Consider the following 26,779-nt stretch of genomic DNA (forward strand, 5'->3'; position numbering starts at 1 on the left):
CTAAAATGGGCCTTAAATGATCCCAAAATGGCCCTTCAAATGACCCCTAAAATGGGCCTTAAATGACCCCCAAAATGGCCATTAAATGACCCCCAAAATGGTCCTTAAATGGTTCTTAAATGACCCCCAAAATGGTCCTTAAATGACTCCTAAAATGGTCTTTATATGGTTCTTAAATGACCCCCAAAATGGTCCTTAAATGACCCCCAAATGGTCCTTAAATGACCCCAAAATGGCCCTTAAATGATCCCCCAAATGGTCCTTAAATGGTTCTTAAATAACCCCGAAAATGACCCTCAAATGACCCCCAAAATGGCCCTTAAATGACCCCAAAATGGCCCTTAAATGACCCCAAAATGGTCCTCAAATGACCCCAAAATTGCCCTTAAATGACCCCAAAATTGCCCTTAAATGACCCCAAAATGGGTATTAAATGACCCCAAAACGTCCCTCAAATGACCCCCCAAGTGTCCCTGAAATGGCCCTTAAATAACCCCCCAAACAACCCCTAAAAAGCCCCTAAAAAGTCCCCCCAACTCTTTTTTTTTGTGCCCGGGGGGCTCAGCGGGGCCTCTGAGGGCGATGGGGGGGAGCTGCTCCTGGGGGGCATCGACGAGGGGCAGTTCCAGGGCCCCCTGCGCTGCATCCCCGTCACCCGACGGGGCTACTGGCAGATCCACATGGACAGGTGAGACCCCCGACCCCCCGGGACCCCCCCAAATGTGCCCTGATCCCTCTGAGACCCCCAAACCTGCCCGGGACCCCCCCTAATTCCCACTGATCCCTCTGAGACCCCCAGACCCGCCCGGGACCCCCCAAATGTGCCCTGATCCTTCTGAGAGCCCCAAACCTGCCCAAGACCCCCAACCCCCAGGACCCCCAAATGTGCCCTGATCTCTCTGAGACCCCCACACCCCCAGGACCCCCCAAATTCCACTTGTCCCTCTGAGACCCTGAACCCCAGGACCCCCCAAATGGGCCCTGATCCTTCTGAGACCCCAAACCCTCTCCAGGACCCCCCAAATGTGCCCTGATCCTTCTGAGAGCCCCAACCCCTAGGACCCCCAAATGTGCCCTGGTCCCTCTGAGACCCCAAACCTCCCCAGGACCCCCAGCCCCAGGACCCCCCAAATCTCCCCTGATCCCTCTGAGACCCCGAACCCCCAGGACCCCCAAATGTGCTCTGATCTCTCTGAGACCCCAAACCTGCCCAGGACCCAAACCCCAGGACCCCCAAATAGTGCCCTGATCTCTCTGAGACCCTCAAACCCCCGGGACCCCCTAATTCCCACTGATCCCTCTGAGACCCCAAACCCCAGGACCCCAAATTCCCACTGATCCCTCTGAGACCCCAAACCTCCCCAGGACCCCAAACCCCAGGACCCCCAAATGTGCCCTGATCCCTCTGAGACCCCACACCCCAGGACCCCAGACCCCAGGACCCCCAAATGTGCCCTGATCCCTCTGAGACCCCAACCCCTGGGACCCCCAAATGTGCCTGATCCCTCTGAGACCCCCAAACCTGCCTGGGACCCCAGAACCCCCAGGACCCCCAAATGTGCCCTGATCCCTCTGAGACCCCCAAACCTGCCTGGGACCCCCAACTCCCCAGGACCCCCCAAATTCCCACTGATCCTTCTGAGACCCTCAAACCTTCCCAGGACCCCCAAACCCACCTGGGACCCCCTAAATCTCCCCTGATCCCTCTGAGACCCTGAACCCCAGGACCCCAAACCCACCCGGGACCCCTCCAAATGTGCCCTGATCTCTGAGACCCCAAACCCCCAGGACCCCCAAATCTCCCTGATCCTCTGAGACCTCTGAACCACCCTGGGACCCCCAAATGTCCCCTGATCCTTCTGAGACCCCCAAAACTGCCCGGGACTCCCGAACCCCCAGGACCCCCAAATTCCCACTGATCCCTCTGAGACCCCCCAAACCTCCCAGGACCCCCCAAATGTGCCCTGATCCCTCTGAGACCCCCAGACCTGCCCAGGACCCCCCAAATTCCCACTGATCCTCTAAGACCCTCAACTCCCAGGACCCCCTCAAATTCCCACTGATCCCTCTGAGACCCCAAACCTGCCCGGAACCCCGAGCCCACAGGACCCCCAAATGTGCTCCTGACCCTCTGAGACCCCCAAACCTGCCTGGGACCCCCAAATGTGCCTGGGACCCCCAAATCTCCCCTGATCCCTCTGAGACCCCCAAACCCCCGGAACCCCAAACCCACCGGGCCCCCAAATGTGCCTGGGACCCCCAAATCTCCCCTGATCCCTCTGAGACCCCAAACCCCCGGGACCCCCAAATGTGCCTGGACCCCCAAATCTCCCCTGATCCCTCTGAGACCCCCAAACCCCCTGAACCCCCAAACCCACCTGGGACCCCCAAATGTGCCCTGATCCCTCTGAGACCCCACACCCCCAGGACCCCCAAATGTGCCCTGATCCCTCTGAGACCCCCACACCCCTAGGACCCTGAACCCCAGGACCCCCAAATGTGCCTGGGACCCCCAAATGTGCCCTGATCCCTCTGAGACCCCCAAACCCCCTGGGACCCCTGAACCCCAGGACCCCCAAATGTGCCCTGATCCCTCTGAGACCCCCACACCCCCGGGACCCCCAAATGTGCCCTGATCCCTTTCAGACCCCCAAACCTGCCTGAGACCCCCAACCCCCGGACCCCCAAATTCCCACTGATCCCTCTGAGACCCCCAAACCTGCCTGGGACCCCAAACCTGCCTGGGACCCCCAAATGTCCCCTGTTCCTCTGAGACCCCCAAACCTGCCCGAGACCCCCAAATCCCCCGGGACCCCCCAAATGGGCCCTGATCCCTCTGAGACCCCAACCCCCCCGGACCCCAAACCTGCCCAGGACCCCCCAAATGTGCCCTGATCCCTCTGAGACCCCCAACCCCTAGGACCCCCAAATGTGCCCTGATCCCTCTGAGAGCCCCAAACCTGCCCGGGACCCCCGAACCCACCTGGGACCCCCAAATTCCCACTCATCCTCTGAGACCCCCAAACCTGCCTGGGACCCCCAAATGTGCCCTGATCCCTCTGAGACCCCCAACCCCGGGACCCCCAAATGTGCCCTGATCCTCTGAGACCCCAAACCTGCCCGAGACCCCAAATCCCCCAGGACCACCCCAAATGTGCCCTGATCCCTCTGAGACCCCCAAACCTGCCCAGGACCCCCAAACCCACCTGGACCCCCAAATGTCCCCTGATCCTCTGAGACCCCCAAACCTGCCTGGGAACCCCCAAATTCCCACTGATCCCTCTGAGACCCCAAACCATCCCGGAACCCCCAAATCTTCCCATATCTCTCTGAGACCCCAACCCCCGAGATCCCCCTAATTCCCACTGATCCTCTGAGACCCCGACCCCTGGGACCCCCAAATTCCCACTCATCCCTCTGAGACCCCCAAGCCTCGCCGGGACCCCCAAACCTGCCTGGGACCCCCAAATTCCCACTGATCCCTCTGAGACCCCAAACCTGCCCAGGACCCCCAAATGTGCCCTGATCTCTTTGAGACTCCTGAACCTGCCTGGGACCCCCAAATTCCCACTGACCCCTCTGAGACCCCAAACCTGCCTGGGACCCCCAACCCCAGGACCCCCAAATGTGCCCTGATCCTCTGAGACCCCCAACCCCCGGACCCCCCCAAATGTGCCCTGATCCCTCTGAGACCCTGAACCTGCCTGAGACCCCCAAACCCCCTGGACCCCCAAATTCCCACTGATCCCTCTGAGACCCCTGAACCCCCGGGACCCCCTAAACCCACCCGGGACCCCTCAAATCTCCCCTGATCCCTCTGAGACCCCCACAACCCCTAGGACCCCCAAATGTGCCCTGATCCCCCAAATCCCCTGACCCCTTTAGCTGCCCCCTGAGACCCCTCAACTGCCCCCTGACCCCTTTAATGACCCCCAACTGCCCCTGACCCCTCTAACGACCCCCAACTGCCCCCCAAACCCCCAACTGCCCCCTGACCCCTCTAACGACCCCAACTGCCCCCAAACCCCCCCAAATATCCCCCTGCCCTCTAATGACCCCCAACTGCCCCCCCAAACCCCCCAACTGCCCCTGACCCCTCTAACGACCCCCAACTGCCCCTCAACCCCCCAACTGCCCTGACCTCTAACGACCCTCAACTGCTCCCCAAACCCCCAAATATCCCCTGACCTCTAACCACCCCCAATTGCCCCCTGACCCCATTAGTGACCCCCAACTGCACCCCAAACCTCCAAATATCCCCCTGACCCTCTAACCACTCCCCAACTGCCCCCAAACCCCCAACTGACCCCTGACCCCTTTAATGACCCCCAACTGCCCCCAAACCCCCCAACTGACCCCTGACCCTTTAATGACCCCAACTGCCCCCTCGACCCTTTAATGACTCCCCAACTGCCCTCCCAAACTCCCCTAACTGCCCTCCCAAACTCCCCACTGCTCCCCTGACCCCTCTAACCACCCCCAATCTGCCCTCAAATATCCCCTGACCCTCTAACGACCCCAACTGCCCCCAAATATCCCCTGACCCCTTTAACGACCCCTCAACTGCCCCCCAAACCCCTCAACTGCCCCTGACCCCTCTAACGACCCCCAACTGCTCCCTCAAATATCCCCCTAACCCTTTAACGACCCCCAACTGCCCCTGACCCCTCTAACGACCCCTATCTACCCCCAACCTCCCAACTGCCCCCTGACCTCTAACGACCCCCAACTGCTCCAAACCCCCAACTACCCCCTGACCCTCTAACGACCCCCAACTGCCCCCTGACCCTCTAACGACCCTCAACTGCCCCCCGACCTCTAACGACCCCCAACTGCCCCTGACCCTCTAACGACCTCTCAACTGCTCTCCTGACCCCTCTAACGACTCCCTCTAACTGCCCCCCAAACCCCCCTCTAACTGCCCCTCCAATCCTCTAACTGCCTCAAACTCCCCAACTGCCCCCACAACTGTCCCCTGACCCTCTAACGACCCTCACAACTGCCCCCGGCCCTCTAACGACCCCTGCGCTCTCCCAAACCCCCAACTGTCCCCCCTGCCCCTCTAACCACCCCCCACTGCCCCCCCAACTCCCTCTAACGACCCCCAAACCCCTCCAGCTGCCCTCAACCCCCACTGCCCTCAAACTCCCTCAACTGCCCCCCAACTGCTCCCTGACCCTCTAACGAAGCTCCAACTGCCCTCCAAACCCCCCAGCTGCCCCCTGCCCCTGTAACGCCCCCCCTGCCCCCAGGCTGTCGGTGGGCTCCGCGGGCTCCGTGGGGTGCCGGGACCCCCCCGTGTGCCGGGGGGGCTGCGAGGCCATCGTGGACACGGGCACGTCCCTCATCACCGGCCCCAGCACCGAGGTGGCCGCCATGCAGAAAGCCCTGGGGACCCTGCCCTGGGGCAGGCACGACCCCGAATCCTGGGGACCCCAAATCCTCGGGGCCCCCAAACTCCTGGGGTCTCCCAAATCATCCCCCCAGTGTGGGTGCTCTTGGGTGGGGGTCTCTCAGTGATCCTGGAGGCAGGTACTGGACCCCCAAACTCCTGGGGACACCCCCAAATCCTGGGGTCTCCCTTAATCATCCCCCCCCAGTGTGGGTGCTCTTTGGGTGGGGGTCTCTCGTGTCCTGGGGGGGCAGGTACGGACCCCCAAATCCTGGGGGACACCCCCAAATCCTGGGGACCCCGAAATCCTGGGGTCTCCCCTGAAATCCTGGGGAATCCCTCGAAATCCTGGGGGTCTCCCCTAAATCCTGGGGGTCCATCCTGAACCCCCCACCCAGTGTGGATGCTCTTTGGGTGGGGGTCTCCCGTTGCCCTGGGGGCAGGTATGGACTAGGGGGGGCTCCTGGGGTCCTCCCAGCACCCTGGGTGGGGGTTATTGGGGGTCCCTGAGTCTCCTTTAGGGTGGGAGGCATTGGGGGGTCCCTCCCTTTGGGTGGGGGGCACTGGGAGTCCCTGAACTCCTTTGGGTGGGGGTTATTGGAGGGTCTCTGGGTGCCCTTTAGGGTGGGGGTTTTGGGGTCTCTGGTGCCCCAGGCCCTGATTCCAGTTTGGGGGCATTGGGTCTCTGGGTGCCCTTTTGGGTGGGGGGCATTGGGGGTCCCTGAACTCCTTTGGGTGGGGGTTGGGGTCTCTGGGTGCCCCTTTTGGGTGGGGGTTACTGGGGGGTCCCTGAACTCCTTTGGGTGGGGGTTATTGGGGGTCTCTGGGTGCCCCTTTAGGGTGGGGGGCATTGGGGGTCTTTGGGTGCCCCTTTAGGGTGGGGGGTGTTTGGGGGGTCTCTGGGTGCCCCCCAGACCCCTGAATCCCGTTTTGGGGGGCATTGGGGGTCTCTGGGTGCCCCCAGACCCCTGAGTCCCCGTTTTGGGGGGGGCATTGGGGGTCTCTGGGTACCCCTTTAGGATGGGGTCATAGGGGGTCTCTGGGTGCCCCTTTAGGGTGGGAGGCACTGGGGGTCTCTGGGTGCCCCTTTAGGGTGGGGTGTTTAGGGTTCTGGGTGCCCCAGACCCCTGAATCCCGTTTGGGGGGCATTGGGGGTCTCTGGGTACCCTTTGGGTGGGGGTGCTGAGTCTCTGGATGCCCCCCAGGGCCCTGATCCCTATTTTGGAGGGGACATTGGGGGTCTCTGGTTGCCCCTTCTGGGTGGGGGGCATTGAGGGTCCCTGAACTCCTTTGGGTGGGGTTATTTGGGCTGGATGCCCATTTGGGTGGGGGCGTTGAGGGGTCCCTGGTGCCTCCCAGACCCCTGGGTGGGGTTGTTGGGGTCTCTGGAGTGCCCCAGGCCCCTGATTCCAGTTTTGGGGGCATTGGGGTCCCTGAGTCCCCCTTTGGGTGGGGTACTGGGGGTCCCTCCCCTTTGGGTGGGGGTATTTGGGGTCTCTGGGTGCCTTTAGGTGGGGGTGTTTGGGGTCTCTGGGTGCCCCTTTAGGGTGGGGGGTGTTTGGGGTCTCTGGGTACCCCCCAGACCCCTGATTCCCATTTTGGGTGGGGTTATTGGGGTCTCTAGGTCTCCCTTAGGTGGGGGCTATTGGGGTCTCTGGGTGCCCCTTTAGGGTGGGGGTTTTGGGGTCTCTGGTGCCCCAGACCCCTGAGTCCCGTTTTGGGGGCATTGGGAGTCTCTGGAGTGCTCCCTTAGGGTGGGGGTTTTGGAGGGTCTCTAGTGCCTCCCATGCCCTGATTCCCATTTTGGGGGGGTGTTTGGGGGTCTCTGGGTGCCCCTTAGGTGGGGGCTTTGGGGTCTCTGGGTGCCCCCATGCCTCTGATTCCCGTTTGGGGGGCTATTGGGGGGTCTCTGGGTGCCCTTTAGGGTGGGGTATTGGGGTCTCTGGGTGCCCTTTAGGGTGGGGGGCATTGGAGTCTCTGGGTGCCCCAGGCCCTGATTCCCGTTTTGAGGGGGGCATTGGGGGTCTCTGGTTGCCCCTTTTGGGTGGGGGCACTGGGGGTCTCTGGGTGCCCCTTTAGGGTGGGGGGTTTTGGGGGGTCTCTGGGTGCCCCTTTAGGGTGGGGGTTACTGGGGTCCCTCCCCTTTAGGGTGGGGGTGTTTGGGGTCTCTGGGTGCCCCCAGGCCCCTGATTCCAGTTTTGGGGTTGTTTGGGGTCTCTGGGTGCCCCTTTTAGGGTGGGGGTTTGGGGTCTCTGAGTGCCCCAGACCCCTGATTCCAGTTTTGGGGGGTGTTTGGGGGTCTCTGGGTGCCCCCCAGGCCCCTGATTCCAGTTTTTGGGGGGTGTTTGGGGTCTCTGGGTGCCCCCCAGCCCCCTGATTCCCGTTTTTGGGGGGGTCTCCCCCCGTGTCCCCTCCCCCCAGTACACGGTGGACTGTGACAAGGTCCCCTCCCTGCCCAACGTCACCTTCGGGCTCGGGGGACAGGACTTCACCCTGGGACCCCAGCACTACACCATGCAGGTGCCACCCCCTGGCCCCAATGTCCACAATGTCCCCACAGTGTCCCCCAATGTCCCCCAGTGTCCCCAATGTCCCCAGTGTGTCCCAACCCCCAATGTCCCCTGTCCCCTCAGTGTGTCCCCAATGTGTCCCCAACCCCCCAATGTCCCCAATGTGTCCCCAATGTCCCCAATGTGTGTCCCCAATGTCCCCAATGTCCACAATGTGTGTCCCCAATGTCCCCAATGTCCCCACAGTGTCCCCCATGTCCCCCATGTCCCCCAGTGTGTTCCCTGTGTCCCCAATGTGTCCCCAATGTCCCCAATGTCCCCAATGTCCCCTATCCCCCCAACATCCCCAATCCCCCCAACATCCCCAATGTCCCCAATGATATCCCCAATGTGTCCCCAATCCCCCCAGTGTCCCCAATGATGTCCCCACTGTCCCCAGATGTCCCAGTACGGTTCCCCATGTGCATCCTCGGGTTCATGGGGCTGGACCTAACACCCCCAATGTCCCCAATGTCCCCAATGTCCCCAATGTCCCCAATCCCCAGTGTCCCCAATGTCCCCAATGTCCCCAATGTCCCCAATCTCCCAAGTCCCTCAATGTCCCCAATCCCCAATGTCCCCAGTCCCCAATGTCCCTCCAATGTCCCCAATCCCCAATGTCCCTAATGTCCCCAATCCCCCAATGTCCCCCAATGTCCCTCAATGTCCCCAATGTCCCCAATGTCTCAGTCCCCAATGTCCCCAATGTCCCCAATCCCCCAGTGTCCCAATCCTCAATGTCCCCAGTGTCACAGTCCCCAATCCCCAATGTCCCCAGCGTCCCCAACATCCCCCAATGTCCCCAATCCCCAATCCCCAATGTCCCCAACATCCCCAATGTCCCCAATCCCCAATGATGTCCCCAATGTGTCCCCACTGTCCCCAGGTGTCCCAGTACGGTTCCCCCATGTGCATCCTCGGGTTCATGGGGCTGGACCCCAACACCCCCAATGTCCCCACTGTCCCCAATCCCCCAACATCCCCAATCCCCCAACATCCCCAATCCCCCAATGTCCCCAATCCCCCAATGTCAGTCCCCAATCCCTCAGTGTCCCCAATGTCCCCAATCCCTCAGTGTCCCCAATGTCCCCAATCCCCCAATGTCCCCAACATCCCCAGTGTCCCCAATCCCCCAATCCCCTCAATGTCCCCAATCCCCCAATCCCCCCAATGTCCCCAACATCCCCAATGTCCCCAACATCCCCAGTGTCCCCAATGTGTCCCCACTGTCCCCAGGTGTCCCAGTACGGATCCCCCATGTGCATCATCGGGTTCATGGGGCTGGACCTAACACCCAATGTCCCCACTGTCCCCAATCCCCCAACATCCCCAATGTCCCCAACGTCCCCAACATCCCCAACGTCCCCAATCCCCCCAATGTCCCCAATGTCCCCAATGTCCCCAATGATGTCCCCAATGTGTCCCCACTGTCCCCAGGTGTCCCAGTACGGTTCCCCCATGTGCATCCTCGGGTTCATGGGGCTGGACCCCAACATCCCCAACATCCCCAATGTCCCCAATGATGTCCCCAATGTCCCCAATGTCCCCAATGATGTCCCCAACGTGTCCCCTCATCCCCAGGTGTCCCAGTATGGATCCCCCATGTGCATCCTCGGGTTCATGGGGCTGGACGTGCCGGCCCCGGCGGGGCCGCTCTGGATCCTGGGGGATCTGTTCCTGGCCCGCCACTACGCCGTCTTCGACCGCGACCACAACTGCGTGGGGCTGGCACCCAGCAAGTGACCCCCTCCCCCCGGGGACACCTGGGGACAGCAGGGACCACCAGGGATCAGCTGGGACCACCAGGGATCAGCTGGGATCAGCTGGGACACCTGGGGCCACCAGAAACCACCTGGGATCAGCTGGGACCATCTGGGACTCCTGGGATCAGCTGGGATCAGCTGGGCCACCTGGGATCAGCTGGGGCCACCTGGGATCAGCTGGGACACCTGGGGCCACCAGGGACCACCTGGGATCAGCTGGGACCACCAGGGATCAGCTGGGATCAGCTGGGACTTCTGGGACACCCTGGGGCCATCTGGGACACCCCGGGGCCACCAGGGATCACCAGGGCCATCTGGGATCAGCTGGAACCACCTGGAATCAGCTGGGGCCACCAGGGACCACCTGGGATCAGCTGGGATTAGTTGGGACCATCAGGGACTTCTGGGACCACTGGGGACCACCAGGGACCACCTGGGATCAGCTGGGACCTTCTGGGATAACCAGGGGCCACCTAGGATCAGCTGGGGCCACTTGGGACCCCCGGGGTTATCTGGGACCATCAGGGACTTCTGGGACTGCCTGGGACCACCAGGGACCATCTGGGACTACCAGGGACCACCTGGGACCTCCCTGGACCACCAGGGAGCACCTGGGACCATCTGGGACTCCTGGGATCAGCTGGGACCAGCCTAAGGAGCCATCAGAGACTTCTGGGACTGCCTGCAGGACCACCTGGGATCAGCTGAGGCCACCCCTGGGATCCCAGCGCTGGGACACCTGGGGCCACCAGGGACCACCTGCAGATCAGCTGGGACCGACCCAGGGGATCAGCTGGGATCAGCTGGGACTTCTGGGACACACTAGAGCCATCACGGGGCACCGGGGCCACCAGGGGTCACCAGGGCCATCTGGGATCAGCTGGAACCACCTGGAATCAGCTGGGGCCACCAGGGACCACCTGGGGATCAGCTGGGTGGTTAGGACCATCAGGGACTTCTGGGACCACTGGGGACCACCAGGGACCACCTGGGATCAGCTGGGACCTTCTGGGATAACCAGGGGCCACCTAGGATCAGCTGGGGCCACTTGGGACCCCCGGGGTTATCTGGGACCATCAGGGACTTCTGGGACTGCCTGGGACCACCAGGGACCATCTGGGACCACCTGGGACCTCCCTGGACCACCAGGGAGCACCTGGGACCATCTGGGACCACCAAGGACCCCTGGGGCCACCTGGGATCACCTGGGACCACCAGAGAACCCCTGGGACACCAGGGATCACCTGGGACCGTCTGGGATGACCTGGAACCTCCCAGGACCACCAGGGATCACCAGGGACCACCAAGGACCTCCAGGGCCACCTGGGACCACCAGGGATCACCAGGGACCACCTGGAACTTCTCAGGACCACCAGGGACCACCAGGGGCCACCAAGGACCCCTGGGACCACCAGGGACCACCAAGGACCCCCGGGGTCACCTGGGACCACCTGGAACTTCTCAGGACCACCAGGGACGACCTGGGACCACCTGGGATCATCTGGGACCCCCCCGGACCACCAGGGACCACCTGGGACCACCCAGTGACCCCCTCCCCCTCCAAGGACATCCTCCTCCCAATAAAGCTGCTGGTTTTGGGGACTCCTGGTCCTGGCTGCTCCTTGGGGGGGTGAACGACTAAGACACCCCACCTCCGGTACAGCCCAGTATATCCCAGTATGGCCCAGTTATAGCCCAGTATGGCCCAGTATATCCCAGTACAGCCCAGTATATCCCAGTATGGCCCAGTTATAGCCCAGTATAGCACACTATACCCCAGTACATCCCAGTATAGCCCAGTATGTCCCAGTATATCCCAGTACATCTCAGTACATTCCAGTATATCCCAATAATAATAAAATAATAATAATGGCCAGTCTTCGCGAGCGAAGATCCGGGGAAGGTCTTTCCACCTTCCAGCCTGCGCATTGGATTTTTTAGGTGAGACACAGTGTGCGCGGAACTGAGCCCACCCTTTAATCCTAAGGTTCATCTGCCGGGGCCAAGCGAGCTTGGACGGTGGCAGCGAGGTCCTTAGGACGTAGGTGGGTTGCCTTTAAGGGCTAACGAGCTCCACCTGCCCGGGAGTGGCCCTGACCGGGAATCGAACCCGGGTCTCCGCGGTGATAGCGCGGCGTCTTTACCACTAGACCAGCAGGGGCTCCATATCCCAATACATTCCAGTATAGCCCAGTGTATCCCAGTACATCTCAGTACATCCCAGTATATCCCAGTATACCCCAGGACATCCCAGTATAGCCCAGTACAGCTCGGTACACCCCAGTACATCCCAGAACATCCCAGTAGCCCCCAGACCCCTTCGAATTGTCCTCCCAGTGCTCCCAGTAGCCTCGCTGGGGAGTGGGCGGGGCTTCCACACGTGGATGGGCGGGGCCTCTCCATGTGGGTGGGGGCTCCGTGTTGTGGTGGGCGTGGCCTCCATACAGGGGCGTGGCCTCCCACAGTGGGTGTGTTCTCTCCAGTGTGGGCGTGGCCTCCCCACAAGGCGGGCTTTTCCCCCTCAGTGTAGGCGTGTCCTGTGTCAATGTGGGCGTGGTATCCCCTCACGGTGGGCGTGTCCTATGTCAATGTGGGCGTGGCCTCCTCTCAAGGCGGGCTTTTCCCCCTCACGGTGGGCGTGGCCTTCCCCTCACGGTGGGCGTATCCTCCCCTCATGGTGGGCGTGTCCTCCCCTCAAGGCGGGCTTTTCCCTCATAGTGGGTGTGTCCTCCCCTCCCGGTGGGCGTGTCCTCCCCTCACGGTGGGCGTGGTTTCTCCTCAAGGCGGGCTTTTCCCCCTCACGGTGGGCGTGTCCTGTGCCAATATGGGCGTGGCCTCCCCTCAAGGCGGGCTTTTCCCTCACGGTGGGCGTGTCCTCCCCTCACAGTGGGCGTGTCCTCCCCTCACGGTGGGCGTGGTTTCTCCTCAAGGCGGGCTTTCCCTCCCGGTAGGCGTGGCCTTCCCCTCACAGTGGGCGTGGCCTCCCCTCAAGGCGGGCTTTTCCCTCACGGTGGGCGTGTTCTCCCCTCCCGGTGGGCGTGTTCTCCCCTCCCGATGGGCGTGTCCTCCCCTCCCGGTGGGCGTGTCCCCCCTCCCTCCCGTCCCTCACTCCCGCCCCGCCGCGCCGGGATGCGGCACCTCCGTCCCCTCTCCCTCCCCTCTCCCCCTCCTCCTCCTCCTCCTCCTCCTCCGCCTATCGCGACAGCCTCCCCCCTCCTCCTCCCGTCGCGACCATGGGCTGGCAGGCCGAGCGCGACAAGGTGGTGATCAACGTCGGCGGGGTCCGCCATGAGACGTACCGCAGCACCCTGCAGACCCTGCCGGGCACCCGCCTGGCCGGCCTGGCCGAGCCCGGCGCCGCCGCCCGCTTCGACTACGACGCCGGCGCCGGCGAGTTCTTCTTCGACCGCCACCCGGCCGTGTTCGCCTACGTGCTCAACTACTACCGCACCGGCAAGCTGCACTGCCCCGCCGACGTGTGCGGGCCGCTCTTCGAGGAGGAGCTCGCCTTCTGGGGCATCGACGAGACCGACGTGGAGGCGTGCTGCTGGATGAACTACCGGCAGCACCGCGACGCCGAGGAGGCCCTGGACAGCTTCGAGAGCCCCGAGGGGCCCGGCCCGCCCGAGCCCGCCGAGCCCAAGCGCCTGTGCCTGGAGGAGGGCAGGCCCGCCGGCTGGTGGAGGAGGTGGAGGCCGCGGCTCTGGGCGCTCTTCGAGGATCCCTACTCGTCCAGGATGGCCAGGGTGAGGGGATGGGGGGAAAGGGGAGGAAAGAGGGGGGAGGGGGTGGGAGGGTTTTGAAGGGGGTGGGAGGGTTTAGGGCATCTGAGAGGGGTTCAGGGGGTGTCAGGGAGTTTAGAGGGGATGTCAGGGGTTTAGGGCATCTCTGAGGGGTTTAAGGGGTATGAGGGGTTTAAGGGGGTATAGAGGGGTTTAAGAGGGATGTCAAGGGGTTTAGGGCATCCTGAGGGGTTTAGGGCATCCTGAGGGGTTTAGAGGGGATGCCAGGGGTTTAGAGAGGATGCCAGGGGTTTAAGGGGGTGGGAGGGGTTTAGAGGGGATGTCAGGGGTTTAAGGGGGTGGAGAGGGTTTAGAGGGGATGTCAGGGGGTTCAGGGCATCTCTGAGGGGGTTCAGGGCATCTCTGAGGGGGTTTAAGGGGGATGTCAGGGGGTTTAGGGCATCTCTGAGGGGTTTGGAGGGGATGTCAGAGGGTTCAGGGCATCTCTGAGAGGGGTTCAGAGGGCATCTCTGAGGGGCTTTAGGGCATCTCTGAGGGGGTTTAAGGGGGTGTGAGGGAGTTTAGAGGGGATGCCAGGGGGTTTAGAGACGATGCCAGGGGTTTTAGAGAGGATGCCAGGGGGTTTAAGGGGATGCCAGGGGGTTTAAGGGGTGTGAGGGGGCTTTAAGGGGGTTTAGAGGGGATATCAGGGGGTTTAAGGGGGTGTGAGGGGGTTTAGAGGGGATGTCAGGGGATTTGGGGCATCTCTGAGGGGGTATAAGGGGGTGTGAGGGGATGTCAAGGGGTTTAGGGCATCTCTGAGGGGTTTAAGGGTGTGAGAGTGATTTAAAGGGGATGTCAGGGGGTTTAGGGCATCTCTGAGGGGGTTTAAGGGGGTGTGAGGGGATTTAAGGGGATGTCAGGGGTTTAGAGCATCTCTGAGGGGTTTAGGGCATCTCTGAGGGGGTTTAAGGGGGGATCTGAGGGGGTTTAGAGGGGGTTTAGAGGGGATGTCAGGGGTTTAGGGCATCTCTGAGGGGGAGTTTAAGGGGGGGTGGAGAGGGGGTTTAGAGTGGATGTCAGGCAGTTTAGGGCAACTCTGAGGGGGTTTAAGGGGGGGGTGTGAGAGGGGGTTTAAAGGGGTTTAGAGGAGATGTCGGGGGTTTAAGGGATGTCAGCGGGTTTAGGGCATCTCTGAGGGCCTCAGGGGGCTCTGAGGGGTTTAGGGGCTCTGAGGGGGTTTAGGGGAGTGTGAGGGGTTTGAGGGGGAGTGTGAGGGGGTTTAGGGGGCTCTGAGGGTTTTAGGGGGCTCTGAGGGGTTTAGGGGACATGAGGGTATTTAGGGGCTCTGAGGGGTTTGGGGGTTGTTGGAGGTTTTAGGGGGCTCTGAGGGGGCTTGGGGGTTGTTAGGGGGCTCTGAGGGGGTTTAGGGGGCTCTGAGGGGGTTTTGGGAGCTCTGAGGGGGTTTAGAGTTTGTATGAGGGATTTAGGGGCTCTGAGGGGTTTTAGGGGGCTCTGAGGGGCTTTTAGGGGAGGCTCTGAGGGGCTTTAGGGGGGCTCTGAGGGGCTTTAGGGGGATATGAGGGGTTTAGGGGGATATGAGGGGTTTAGGGGGATATGAGGGGGTTTAGGGGGCTCTGAGGGGGTTTAAGGCCTCTGAGGGGATTTAAAGAGGATGTTGGGGGTTTAGGGGTTGTCAGAGGGTTTAGGGGGCTCTGAGGGGGTTTAGGGGCTCTGAGGGGATTTAGGAGGATATGAGGGGTATTTAGGGGCTCTGAGGGGGTTTAGGGGGTTGTTGGAGGTTTTAGGGGGCTCTGAGGGGGCTTAGGGGTTGTTAGGGGGGCTCTGAGGGGATTTAGGGGGCTCTGAGGGGGTTTAAGGGGCTCTTGAGGGGATTTAAGGGGATGTTGGGAGTCTGGGGTCTGAGGGGGGCTCTGAGGGGGTTTAGGGGGCTCTGAGGGGATTTAGGGGCTCTGAGGGGATTTAGGGGGCTCTGAGAGGTTTAGGGGCTCTGAGGGGTTTAGGGGCTCTGAGGGGGTTTAGGGGCTCTAGAGGTTTGAGGATCTTTGAGGGGTTTAGGGATTTTAGGGGGTTTAGGGGTCTCTGAGGGGGTTTAGGGGCTCTGAGGGGTTTAGGGGGCTCTGTCAGGGGGTTTAGGGGGCTCTGAGGGGGTTTAGGGGGCTCTGAGGGGGTTTAGGGGGCTCTGAGGGGGTTTAGGGGGGGCTCTGAGGGGGTTTAGGGGCTCTGAGGGTTTAGGGGGCTCTGAGGGGGTTTAGGGGATATGAGGGGGTTTAGGGGTAGGGGGTTTAAAGGGGCTTGAGGGGTTTAAGGGGGCTCTGAGGGGTTAGGGGATATGAGGGGATTTAGGGGGCTCTGAGGAGGTTTAGGGGGTTGTTGGAGGTTTTAGGGGGCTCTGAGGGGCTTGGGGTTGTTAGAGGGGCTCTGAGGGGGTTGGGGGCTCTGAGGGGTTTAAGGCCTCTTTGAGGGGATTTAAAGGGGATGTTGGGGTTTAGGGGATGTCAGGGGTTTAGGGGGCTCTGAGGGGATTTTGAGGGCTCTGAGGGGGTTTAGGGGGGCTCTGAGGAGGTTTAGGGGGCTCTGAGGGGGTTTAGAGCTCATGTGAGGGCTTTAGAGGCCTGTGAGGGGTTTAAGGCCTCTTTGAGGGAGTTTAGGGGTCGATGTCAGGGGTTTAGGGAACTCTAGAGGGGTTTGGGGGGGCTCTGAGGGGGTCCTGAGGGGCTGTGAGGGGGTTTAAGGGTGTCTGAAGGGTTCAGGGGGGCTCTGAGGAGGATCAGAGGTGTTTGGGGGGGATATGAGGGGCTTCAGGGGGACTGGGAGAGGATTTAGGGCATCTCTGAGGGGGTTTAGAGGGATAAGAGGGGGTTTAGGGGGGCTTAGAGGGGTCTGCAAGGAGGCCAGGGGATGTTTGAGGGGCTTTGAGTGGTCTCTAAGGGGCTTTGAGTGGTCTCTAAGGGGCTTTGAGGGGTCTTTGTGGGCTTTGAGGGGTCTCTGAGGGGGTCTGAGGGGGTTTTGGGGTGTCTCTGAGGGGCTTTGAGGGGTCTCTGAGGGGCTTTGAGGGGTCTCTGAGGGGCTTTGAGAGGTTTTTGGGGTGTCTGAGTGGCTTTGAGGGTTTTTGGGGTGTTCTGGAGGGGAGTTGGGGACGTCTGAGGGAGTTTTGGGACGTCCCTGAGGGGACTTTGGGGTGTTCTTGGAGTGTTTTGGAGGTTTTTTTGGGGAGGGGAATCTCTGAGGGGGTTTTGGGGGGCTCTGAGGGATTTGGGGTTCTGAGGTAGGGGTTCTCTGAGGGGGTCTTGGGGGGCTCTGAGGGGTCTTGGGAGGTTTGAGGTGAGTTGGGACATGTCTGAGGGGGGTCTGTGAGGATTTCAGGGCGTTTTTGAGGCGGTTTGGGGCCTTTTTGAGGGGATTTAAGGTGTTTTTAAGGATTTTAGGGCATTTTTGAGGGGGTTTAGGGTGGTTTTGAGGGGCTTTAGGGGATCTGTGAGAGGGTTAAAAGGTCTGTGAGGGGGTTTTAGGGGGTCTGAGGGGCTCCAAAGGGGTTTTCAGAGGTGTCTGAAGGGATTTAGGGGGTCTCTGAGGGGGTTTTGGGGGTCTCTGAAAGGATTTGGGGTCTCTGAGGGGTTTGGGGTCTCTGAGGGACTTTAGGGTCCCTCGAGGAGGTTTTGGGGGTCTCTGGGGTGTTGGGGGATCTCTGACCTGAGTGGAGCCTCTGAGGGGTCCTGGGGGGCTCTGAGATGATTTTGAGGGGTTCAAGGAGGTCCAGGGGGCTTTGAGGTGATTTTGGGGGTCCAGGGGGCTGTGAGGGGGTCCAGGAGGGCTCTGAGAGTGATTTTGGGGGTTCAAGGAGGTCCAGGAGGGGCTCTGAGGTGATTTGGGGTGTCCAGAGGGGCTCTGAAGTGATTTTGGGGTAGTCCAGGAGGGCTCTGAGGTGATTTTGGGGTGTCCAGGGGGCTCTGAAGTGATTTTGGGGTGTCCAGGGGGGCTCTGAGGTGATTTTGGGGGCTCTGAGGTGATTTTGGGAGGTCCAGGGGGGCTCTGAGGTGATTTGGGAGGTCCAGGGGGCTCTGAGGTGATTTTAGGGGGCTCTGAGGTGATTTTGGGTAGTCCAGGAGAGCTCTGAGGTGATTTTGGGAGGTCCAGGAGGGCTCTGAGGTGATTTTGAGGGTCCAGGGGCTCTGAGGTGATTTTGGGGGTCCAGGGGGCTCTGAGGTGATTTTGGGGTCAGGGGCTCTGAGGTGATTTTGGGGAGTCCAGGGGGCTCTGAGGTGATTTGGGGGTCCAGGGGGCTCTGAGGTGATTTTGGGAGGTCCAGGGGGCTCTGAGGTGATTTTGGGAGCTCTGAGGTGATTTTGGGGGGCTCTGAGGTGATTCTGGGGGGTTTAAGGGGGTGTTTGGGGAGAGGTCCAGGAGGGCTCTGAGGTGATTTGGGGGGTTCAGGGAGGTCCAGGAGGGCTTTGAGGTGATTTTGGGTGGTCCAGGGGGCTCTGAGGTGATTTTGGGGGCTCTGAGGGATTTGGGGGTCAGGGGCTCTGAGGTGATTTGGGGGGTCCATGGGGGCTCTGAGGTGATTTTGGGGGCTCTGAGGTGATTTTGGGGGCTCTGAGGTGAGCTCTGAGGTGATTTTGGGAGGTCCAGGGGGCTCTGAGGTGATTTTGGGGGCTCTGAGGTGATTTGGGGCTCAGGGGGTTCTGAGGTGATTTTGGGGAGTCCAGGAGGGCTCTGAGGTGATTTTGGGGGGTCCAGGGGGCTCTGAGATGATTCTGGGGTGTCCAGGAGGGCTCTAAGGTGATTTTGGGAGGGCCAGTCTGAGGTGATTTAGGGGGCTCTGAGGTGATTTGGGGGCTCTCTGAGGGGGTGGGGAGGGGTCTGAGACACCGCAGGACTATTTTTGGGGGGGCACTGGGGACACTGCAGGGGACCCTGAGGGGACATTTTTGGGGGAAGGGGGAGGGTGGGAGGGGTGACACGGGTGGGGTTGATGGGGGTGACACGGGTGGGTGTGGGGGGTTCATGGGGTGACACGGGGGTCCATCCGTTGTCCCCACCCCCAGCGATGTCCTCGGTGTGTCCCCCGAAATGTCCTCCCCCCCCCGCAGCCGCTGGCCCCGATCGTGCCGCAGCGGGGCCCGTGGGAGGGGGAGGAGGAGGAAGGGGAGGGAAGGGGAGGAGGGGGGCAGGCGGGACCGCACTGCAGTGCCCCTCCCCCCACACACCTCGGCCTGTCCTACATCCCCTCCCCTCCCCCTCCCCAAGGGTCCCCCTCCCCCGCGTGGCCTAAATCGCCCCCCACTCGTGTCCCCAAACCCACCAACCCGAGCCTGGCCTACATCCCCTCCCCTCCCCTCCTCCCCAAGTCCCTCGTGTGTGTCCCCCCACCCCCACCGTGTCCCCAAACACCCCCGGCCTAGATCCATTCCCCCCGTGTCCCCCTGGGTGTCCCCCCACCACCCCACGCGTGTCCCCAACTCCCCCCCCCACCCGGCCTAGATCCACCCCACCTCGTGTCCCCTGGGTGTCCCCCCACCCCCACGCGTGTCCCCAAACTCTCCCACCCGGCCTAGATCCAGCCCCACACGTGTCCCCTGGGTGTCCCCCCACCCCCACGCGTGTCCCCAACTCCCCCCACACCCGGCCTAGATCCAGCCCCCGTCCCCACCCACCTGTGTCCCCCTGGGTGTCCCCCCCCACCCCCACGCGTGTCCCCAAATATCCCCACGGCATGGCCTCGATATCTTGTGTCCCCTCCGTCCCCCCCCGTGTCCCCAAACTCCCCTCCTGGGAGCCAGCCCCTGAGTGTGGCCCCCCTCCCCCCGTGTCCCCAAAATCCCCCCTGTGTCCCCAAAATCCCCCTGTCCCCAACTGTCCCCTGGGTCTGTGACCCCAGATCATGCTCTGTGTGTCCCCAGTGTCCCCAAACCCCCTGTGTCCCCAACTCCCCCCCGTGTCCCCAAAATCCCCCCTCGGGGTCTGTGACCCCCAGGTGTCCCCTCCTTGTCCCCCCCGTGTCCCCAAAATCCCCCCCATTGTCCCCAACTGCCTCCCCATCGTGTCCCCAACTGTCCCCTGGGTCTGTGTGACCCCCAAGTGTCCCCTCTGTGTCCCCCATGTCCCCAAACCACTCCCTTGTCCCCTACTGCCCCCAACATCCCCAACTGCCCCCCGGGCTCTGTGACCCCCCTAGTGTCCCCCCCGTGTCCCCAAACCCTCCCATGTCCCTGATGTCCCCCTGGCCTATGTGACCCCCCAAACGTGTCCCCCCATGTCCCCCTGTGTCCCCAAAGCCTTCCCAACCCCTGAATGACCCCCAGGTGTCCCCCATGTCCCCAAGCCCCCCGTGTCCCCAAAGCCTTCCTAACCCTGTGTGACCCCTCCCAGGTGTCCCCCATGTCCCCAAACCCCCCGTGTCCCAACTGCCCTGTGTGACTCCCCAGGTGTCCCCATGTCCCCCCTCATGTCCCCAAACCCCTGCCCCCCGCTGTCCCCCAACTGCCCTGTGTGACTCCCCAGGTGTCCCCCATGTCCCCCTCATGTCCCCAAACCCCTGCCCCCCCTGTGTCCCCCAACTGCCCCCTGGCCTGTGTGACCCCCATGTTCTCTGTGTCCCCCCATTGTCCCCAAACTGCCCTCCTGTCCCCAAACCCTGCCTCTGTGTCCCCAACCCCCAGGTGTCCCCCTGTGTCCCCCATTGTCCCCAAGCCCCCATTGTCCCCCCCATCCCCCATGTCCCCAAACCCCCAAACCCGATGTGTGACCCCCAGGTGTCCCTCTGTGTCCCCCCATGTCCCCAACTGCCCCCCCATGTCCCCAAATCCCCAAAACTGTGTTGACCCCCAGGTGTCCCCTGTGTCCCCCCTCATGTCCCCAACCCCCCGCTGTCCCCAAACCCTCCCCTGTGTCACCAACCCCCTCATGTCCCCCCTGTCCCCCTCATGTCCCCAAACCCCCAAACCCGATGTGTGACCCCCAGCTGTCCCCCTGTGCCCCCTCATGTCCCCAACCCCCATGTCCCAAACTGCCCCCCATGTCCCCAATCCCCCAAACCCCTGTGTGACCCCCCAGGTGTCCCCCTTGTCCCCAACCCCCCATGTCCCCCAACTGCCCCCCATGTCCCCAATCCCCCAAAACCCGATGTGTGACTCCCGGTGTCCCCAAAACCCTTCCTGTGTCCCCAGCCCCCCAGGTGTCTCCCTGTGCCCCTCCATGTCCCCCATGTCCCCACCCCTCCCCCACCAAACCCCTGTGTGACCCCCAGGTGTCCCCTGTGCCCCCTCATGTCCCCAAACCCCCCATGTCCCCAAACTGCCCCCCCCATGTCCCCAATCCCCCAAACCCTGTGTGACCCCCAGGTGTCCTCTGTGTCCCCCCTTGTCCCCAACATCCCCATTTGTCCCCAACTGCCCCCATGTCCCCAAATCCCCCAAAACCCGATGTGTGACCCCCAGAGTGTCCCCTGTGTCCCCCTCATGTCCCCCAACCCCCCGCTGTCCCCAAACCCTCCCCTGTGTCCCCAAGCCCCCAGGTGTCCCCCTGTCCCCCATGTCCCCAATCCCCCAAAACCCGATGTGTGACCCCTCAGCTGTCCCCCTGTCCCCCCTCATGTCTAACCCCCATTGTCCCCAACTGCCCCCCCATGTCCCCAAATCCCCCAAACCCGATGTGTGACCCCCGGTGTCCCCAAAACCCTCCTGTGTGCTCCAACCCCCAGGTGTCCCCAAAACCCCTCCTGTGTCCCCAACCCCCAGGTGTCCCCAAAGCCCCTCCTGTGTCCCCAACCCCCCAGGTGTCCCCAAAGCCCTCCTGTGTCCCCAACCCCCAGGTGTCCCCAAAGCCCCTCCTGTGTCCCAACCCCCCAGGTGTCCCCACCATGTCCCCCATGTCCCCAAAACCCCCTGGCTTTTATGTCCCCAGGAATTTGGGGGATTTTAGGAGTTTTAGTGTGAGGTTTGAGGGGGTTTGGTGGATTTGAGGCGTTTGGGGGGGTTTGGAGGGGTTTGAGGGAGTTTGGTGGATTTGGGGGTTTTGGTGAATTTTGGGGGAGTTGGAGGGGTTTGAGGGGGTTTGGTGGATTTTGGGGGGTTTGGAGAGGATTTGAGGGGTTTGGTGGATTTGGGGGTTTTGGTGGATTTTTGGGGGGTTTGGAGGGGTTTGGGGGGTTGGTGGATTTGGGGGGTTTTGGTGGATTTGGGGTCTCTCCCGAGCACATTTGGGGTCTCACCTTGATCATATTTGGGGCCTCCCCTGAGTATTTTGGGGTCTCCCCACAAACATATTTGAGGTCTCCTCCTGAGTGTATTTGGGGTCTCCCCCAATCATATTTGGGGTCTCCTCCTAAATATTTTGGGGTCTCACCCCCTGAGTATTTTGGGATTTCACTCTGATCGTGTTTGGGGTCTCCCCCGAGTGTATTTGGTGTCTCCCCCTGATCATATTTGGGGTCTCCCCCCCAGTCACATTTGGGTTCTCCCCCTGAGTATTTTGGGCTCTCAATTCTGAGTGCATTTGGGGTCTCCCCCTGAGTGTATTTGGGGTCTCACTCTGATCATATTTGGGGCCTCCCCCTGAGTATTTTGGGGTCTCCCCTCAGTCACATTTGGGGTCTCCCCTGAGTGTATTTGGGGTCTCCACCCGATCATATTTAAGGTCTCACCCTGAGTGTATTTGGGGCCTCCCCTGAGTGCATTTGGGGTCTCCCCCTGATCACATTGGGGGTCTCCCCTGAGTATTTTGGGGTCTCCCCTGAGTATTTTGGTATCTCCCCCCACTCACATTTGGGGTCTCCCCCTGAGTATTTTTGGGTCTCACCCCAAGCACATTTGGGGTCTCCCCCTGAGTATTTTGGGGTCTCCCCTGAGTATTTTGGGGTCTCTCCCTGAGTATTTTGGGGTCTCCCCCTGAGCACATTTGGGGTCTCCCCCTGAGTATTTTGGGGTCTCCCCTGAGTATTTTGGGGTCTCCCCCTGAGCACATTTGGGGTCTCCCCCTGAGTATTTTGGGGTCTCCCCTGAGTATTTTGGGGTCTCACCCCAAGCACATTTGGGGTCTCCCCCTGAGTATTTTAGGGTCTCCCCTGAGTATTTTGGTATCTCCCCCCACTCACATTTGGGGTCTCCCCCTGAGTATATTGGGCTCTCAATTCTGATCACATTGGGGGTCTCCCCCCGATCACATTTAGGGTCTCCCCCTGAGTATTTTGGGCTCTCAATTCTGAGTGCATTTGGGGTCTCCCCCTGATCACATTTGGGGTCTCCCCTGAGTATTTTGGGGTCTCTCCCTGAGTATTTTGGGCTCTCAATTCTGAGTGCATTTGGGGTCTCCCTCCAATCGCATTTGGGGTCTCCCCCTGATCACATTAGGGGTCTCCCCCTGAGTATTTTGGGGTCTCTCCCTGAGTATTTTGGGCTCTCAATTCTGAGTATTTTAGGGTCTCCCCTGAGTACATTTGGGGTCTCCCCCCGAGCACATTTGGGGTCTCCCCCTGAGTATTTTAGGGTCTCCCCTGAGTATTTTGGGGTCTCCCCCTGATCACATTGGGGGTCTCCCCCGATCACACTGGGGGTCTCCCCCTGATCACATTCGGGGTCTCCCCCTGATCACATTCGGGGTCTCCCCCTGAGTATTTTGGGGTCTCCCCCTGATCACACTGGGGGTCTCCCCCTCCCTTAACACCTCCCCGTCTCTCTCTCCTCCCCTTTCCTTTCCTTCCCCTCCCAGTACGTGGCCTTCGCCTCCCTCTTCTTCATCCTCATCTCCATCACCACCTTCTGCCTGGAGACGCACGAGGCCTTCAACCGCGTCATCAACAAGACCGAGACGGTGGCCACGGGCAACGGCACGGGCACGCAGGTGGCCGTGGAGGTGGAGACCGAGCCCTTCCTCACCTACGTGGAGGGCACGTGCGTGGTGTGGTTCACCTTCGAGTTCCTCATGCGCGTCAGCTTCTGCCCGGACAAGCGCGACTTCGTCAAGAGCAGCCTCAACATCATCGACTTCGTGGCCATCCTGCCCTTCTACCTCGAGGTGGGGCTCCGGGGCCTCTCCTCCAAGGCGGCCAAGGACGTGCTGGGCTTCCTGCGGGTGGTGCGCTTCGTGCGCATCCTGCGCATCTTCAAGCTGACGCGGCACTTCGTGGGGCTGCGCGTGCTGGGCCACACGCTGCGCGCCAGCACCAACGAGTTCCTGCTGCTCGTCATCTTCCTGGCCCTGGGCGTGCTCATCTTCGCCACCATGATCTACTACGCCGAGCGCATCGGCGCCGACCCCGACGACGTCACCGGCAGCCGCCACACCTACTTCAAGAACATCCCCATCGGCTTCTGGTGGGCCGTGGTGACCATGACCACGCTGGGCTACGGGGACATGTACCCCATGACGTGGTCGGGCATGCTGGTGGGCGCCCTGTGCGCCCTGGCCGGCGTGCTCACCATCGCCATGCCCGTGCCCGTCATCGTCAACAACTTCGGCATGTACTACTCGCTGGCCATGGCCAAGCAGAAGCTGCCCAAGAAGAAGAACAAGCACATCCCCAGGCCCCCACAGCCCGGGTCGCCCGGCTACGGCTCGCCCGGAGCGGGGATGGGCACGGGGATGGGGATGGGACCCAACGGAGGAGGCGGCGGCAGCGGCACCGGCAGCCCCCGAGGGGCGCGCAGGGCACCCCCGGCCTGCCCCCTGGCACAGGAGGAGGTGGTGGAGATCAACAGGGCCGGTGAGAGGGAGAGGGGGACACAGATTGGGGGTTTGGGGAGACTGGGGGCAGTTTTGGGTGGTTTGGGGAGAGTTTGTTGCGGTTTGGGGGGTAATTTAGTGGGTTTTGCACCAGGAGGAGGTGGTGGAGCGGGTCCAGAGAAGAGCAACCAGGCTGGTGAAGGGACTTGAGCACAAGTCCTATGAGGAGAGGCTGAGGGAGCTGGGATTGTTTAGTCTAGAGAAGAGAAGGCTTAGAGGTGACCTCATCACTCTCTTCAACTACCTGAAGGGAAGTTATAGCCAGGTGGGGGTTGGTCTCTTCTCCCAGGCAACCAACAACAGGACAAGGGGACATGGGCTCAAGCTCTGCCAGGGGAAGTTTAGGTTAGATGTTAGGAAGAAATTCTTTACAGAGAGGGTGATCAGGCATTGGAACGGCCTGCCCAGAGAGGTGGTGGATTCACCATCCCTGGAGGATTTTAAAGAGATTGGACATGGCCCTTAGTGCCATGATATAGTAATTAGAGTTGGATCAGGGGTTGGACTCGATGATCTTGGAGGTCTTTTCCAACCCAATCTATTCTATGATTCTATGATTCTATGTGGAGATCAACAGGGCCGGTGAGAGGACAGGGGGTACAGATTGGGGGTCTGGGGGAGATTGGAGGGGCAGTTTGGGGGTTTGGGGAGATTGGGGGTTTTCTTGGGTTTTGGAAGGGTTTGGGGGCAGTTTGGGGGTTTGGGGGCAGTTTGGGGGTTTGGGAGCAGTTTGGGGGTTTTGGGGGCGGTTTGGGGGCAGTTTGGGATTTTGCTCCTCCTGGCCCAGGAGGAGGTGGTGGAGATCAACAGGGCCGGTGAGAGGAGGGGGGGGTACACACCCGAAATTGGGGGGTCTGGGGGGTTTGTGGGGATTTTGGGGGGTTTTACCTCCAAATTTTGGGTGGTTTTACCTCCAATTTTGGGGCTCCTCTCCCGAGAGGGGGCGTGTCCAATTTTGGGGGGTTTCCCCCCGTTTTTCCCTCCAGGATCTCGACCCAACGGCGAGGCGGAGTGGGGGGTTTTACCTCCAATTTTGGGGAGTTTTACCTCCAATTTTGGGGAGTTTTACCTGTAATTTTGGGGGGGTTTACCTCTAATTTTGGGGGGTTTTACCTCCAAATTTTGTGGCTCCTCCCCAAGTGGGGGCGTGTCCAATTTTGGGGGTTTTTACCTCTAATTTTGGGTCTCCTCCCCGCGTGGGGGGCGTGTCCAAACCCCAATTTTGGGCGTTTTCCCCCCAGAATCGCGGCCGAACGGCGAGGCGGAGTGGGGGGATTTTACCTCCAAATTTTGGGGGGTTTTACCTCCAAATTTTGGGTCTCCTCCCCGCGTGGGGGCGTGTCCAATTTTGGGGGGTTTTACCTCCAAATTTTGGGGGGGTTTTACCTCTAATTTTGGGGGATTTTACCTAAAATTTTGGGGGGTTTTACCTCTAATTTTGAGGCTCCTCCCCGCGCGGGGGGCGTGTCCAAACCCCAATTTTGGGCGTTTTCCCCCCAGAATCGCGGCCGAACGGCGAGGCGGAGTGGGGGGTTTTACCTCCAAATTTTGGGGGGGGGTTACCTCCAAGTTTGGGGGGTTTTACCTCCAAATTGTGGGGGGTTTTACCTCCAATTTTGGGAGGTTTTACCTCCAAATTTTGGGGGATTTTACCTAAAATTTTGGGGGGTTTTACCTCCAAATTTTGAGGCTCCTCCCCGCGCAGGGGCGTGTCCAATTTTGGGGGGTTTTACCTCCAAATTTTGGGGGGTTTTACCTCCAAATTTTGTGTCCAAACCCCAATTTTGGGCGTTTTTCCCCCCAGAATCGCGACCCAACGGCGAGGCGGGCAGGGCGGCGCTGGCCCAGGAGGATTGTCCCCCCATCGACCAACCCCTGTCCCCCGACGAGCGGCCCGGGGGGGCCGTGCTGGTGCTGGGGGGACCCCAAAACGGCCCCCCCGGAGGAGGAGGAGGAGGAGGAGGAGGGGCAGGAGGAGGGGGAGGGGGTCGCGAGCGCTGCGGTCGCGACAGGGCCTGTTTCCTGCTCGGCCCCGACTACGCCCCCCCCCCAGAGGGACCCCTGCGCAAAGGTGGGTGAGGAATTCCCCCCAAATCCCTAAAAAAATCCTCAAAATCTACCCCAAAATCAACCCCCTCCTGCCCCTGGGGGGACAAACACACCCAGACCCTAAAAAATCCCCAAATCTACCCCAAAATCAACCCATTCCTGCCCCAGGGGGGGACAAACACACCCCAACCCTAAAAAATCCCAAAATCTACCCCAAAATCAACTCATTCCTACCTCTGGCAGGAATAAACACACCCCAACCCTAAAAAATCCCAAAATCTACCCCAAAAAAAACCAAAATCTACCCCAAAATCAACCCATTCCTGGCCCTGGGGGGACAAACACACCCCAACCCTAAAAAATCCCAAAATCTACCCCAAAATCAACCCATTCCTGACCCCGGGGGGACAAACACACCCAGACCCTAAAAAATCCCCAAATCTACCCCAAAAAATCCCCAAATCTACCCAAAAAAATCCCAAAATCTACCCCAAAAAATCCCAAAATCAACCCCAGAATCAACCCCCTCCTGTCCCTGGGGGGAACAAACACACCCCAACC

General features: G+C 60.9%; 2 protein-coding genes across 2 annotated transcripts; both read left to right on the plus strand.

Moving 5' to 3' along the window:
• Window positions 1-565: 565 nt before the first annotated feature.
• Window positions 566-9,684, plus strand: LOC126650215 (cathepsin D-like; the record flags this gene model as incomplete). The annotated part of the gene is made up of 4 exons (XM_050334769.1): window positions 566-688; window positions 5,253-5,399; window positions 7,795-7,912; window positions 9,523-9,684. Coding segments are annotated over 4 exons (550 nt in total), but the record flags the coding sequence as incomplete, so codon positions are not given.
• Window positions 9,685-12,853: 3,169 nt separating this feature from the next.
• Window positions 12,854-26,382, plus strand: LOC126650214 (potassium voltage-gated channel subfamily C member 1-like). The gene is made up of 3 exons (XM_050334768.1): window positions 12,854-13,450; window positions 23,156-24,149; window positions 25,974-26,382. The coding sequence occupies exons 1-3, from the start codon at window positions 12,938-12,940 to the stop codon at window positions 26,246-26,248; spliced, it is 1,782 nt and encodes a 593-aa protein (XP_050190725.1). The 5' UTR covers window positions 12,854-12,937; the 3' UTR covers window positions 26,249-26,382.
• Window positions 26,383-26,779: the final 397 nt, after the last annotated feature.

Source organism: Myiozetetes cayanensis, unplaced genomic scaffold (genome assembly GCF_022539395.1).
Source record: "Myiozetetes cayanensis isolate MyiCay16 unplaced genomic scaffold, myiCay2020 scf589, whole genome shotgun sequence".
NCBI classification, from domain to species: Eukaryota; Metazoa; Chordata; class Aves; order Passeriformes; family Tyrannidae; genus Myiozetetes; species Myiozetetes cayanensis.

Excerpts from the sequence above, each read along its gene's own strand:
- LOC126650214 (XM_050334768.1), top strand. The coding sequence starts at position 12,938 with ATGGGCTGGCAGGCCGAGCGCGACAAGGTGGTGATCAACGTCGGCGGG. Across the intron at positions 13,451-23,155 it reads ACTCGTCCAGGATGGCCAGG|TACGTGGCCTTCGCCTCCCT; the intron begins GTGAGGGGATGG and ends TTCCCCTCCCAG. Across the intron at positions 24,150-25,973 it reads GGTGGAGATCAACAGGGCCG|AATCGCGACCCAACGGCGAG; the intron begins GTGAGAGGGAGA and ends TTTTCCCCCCAG.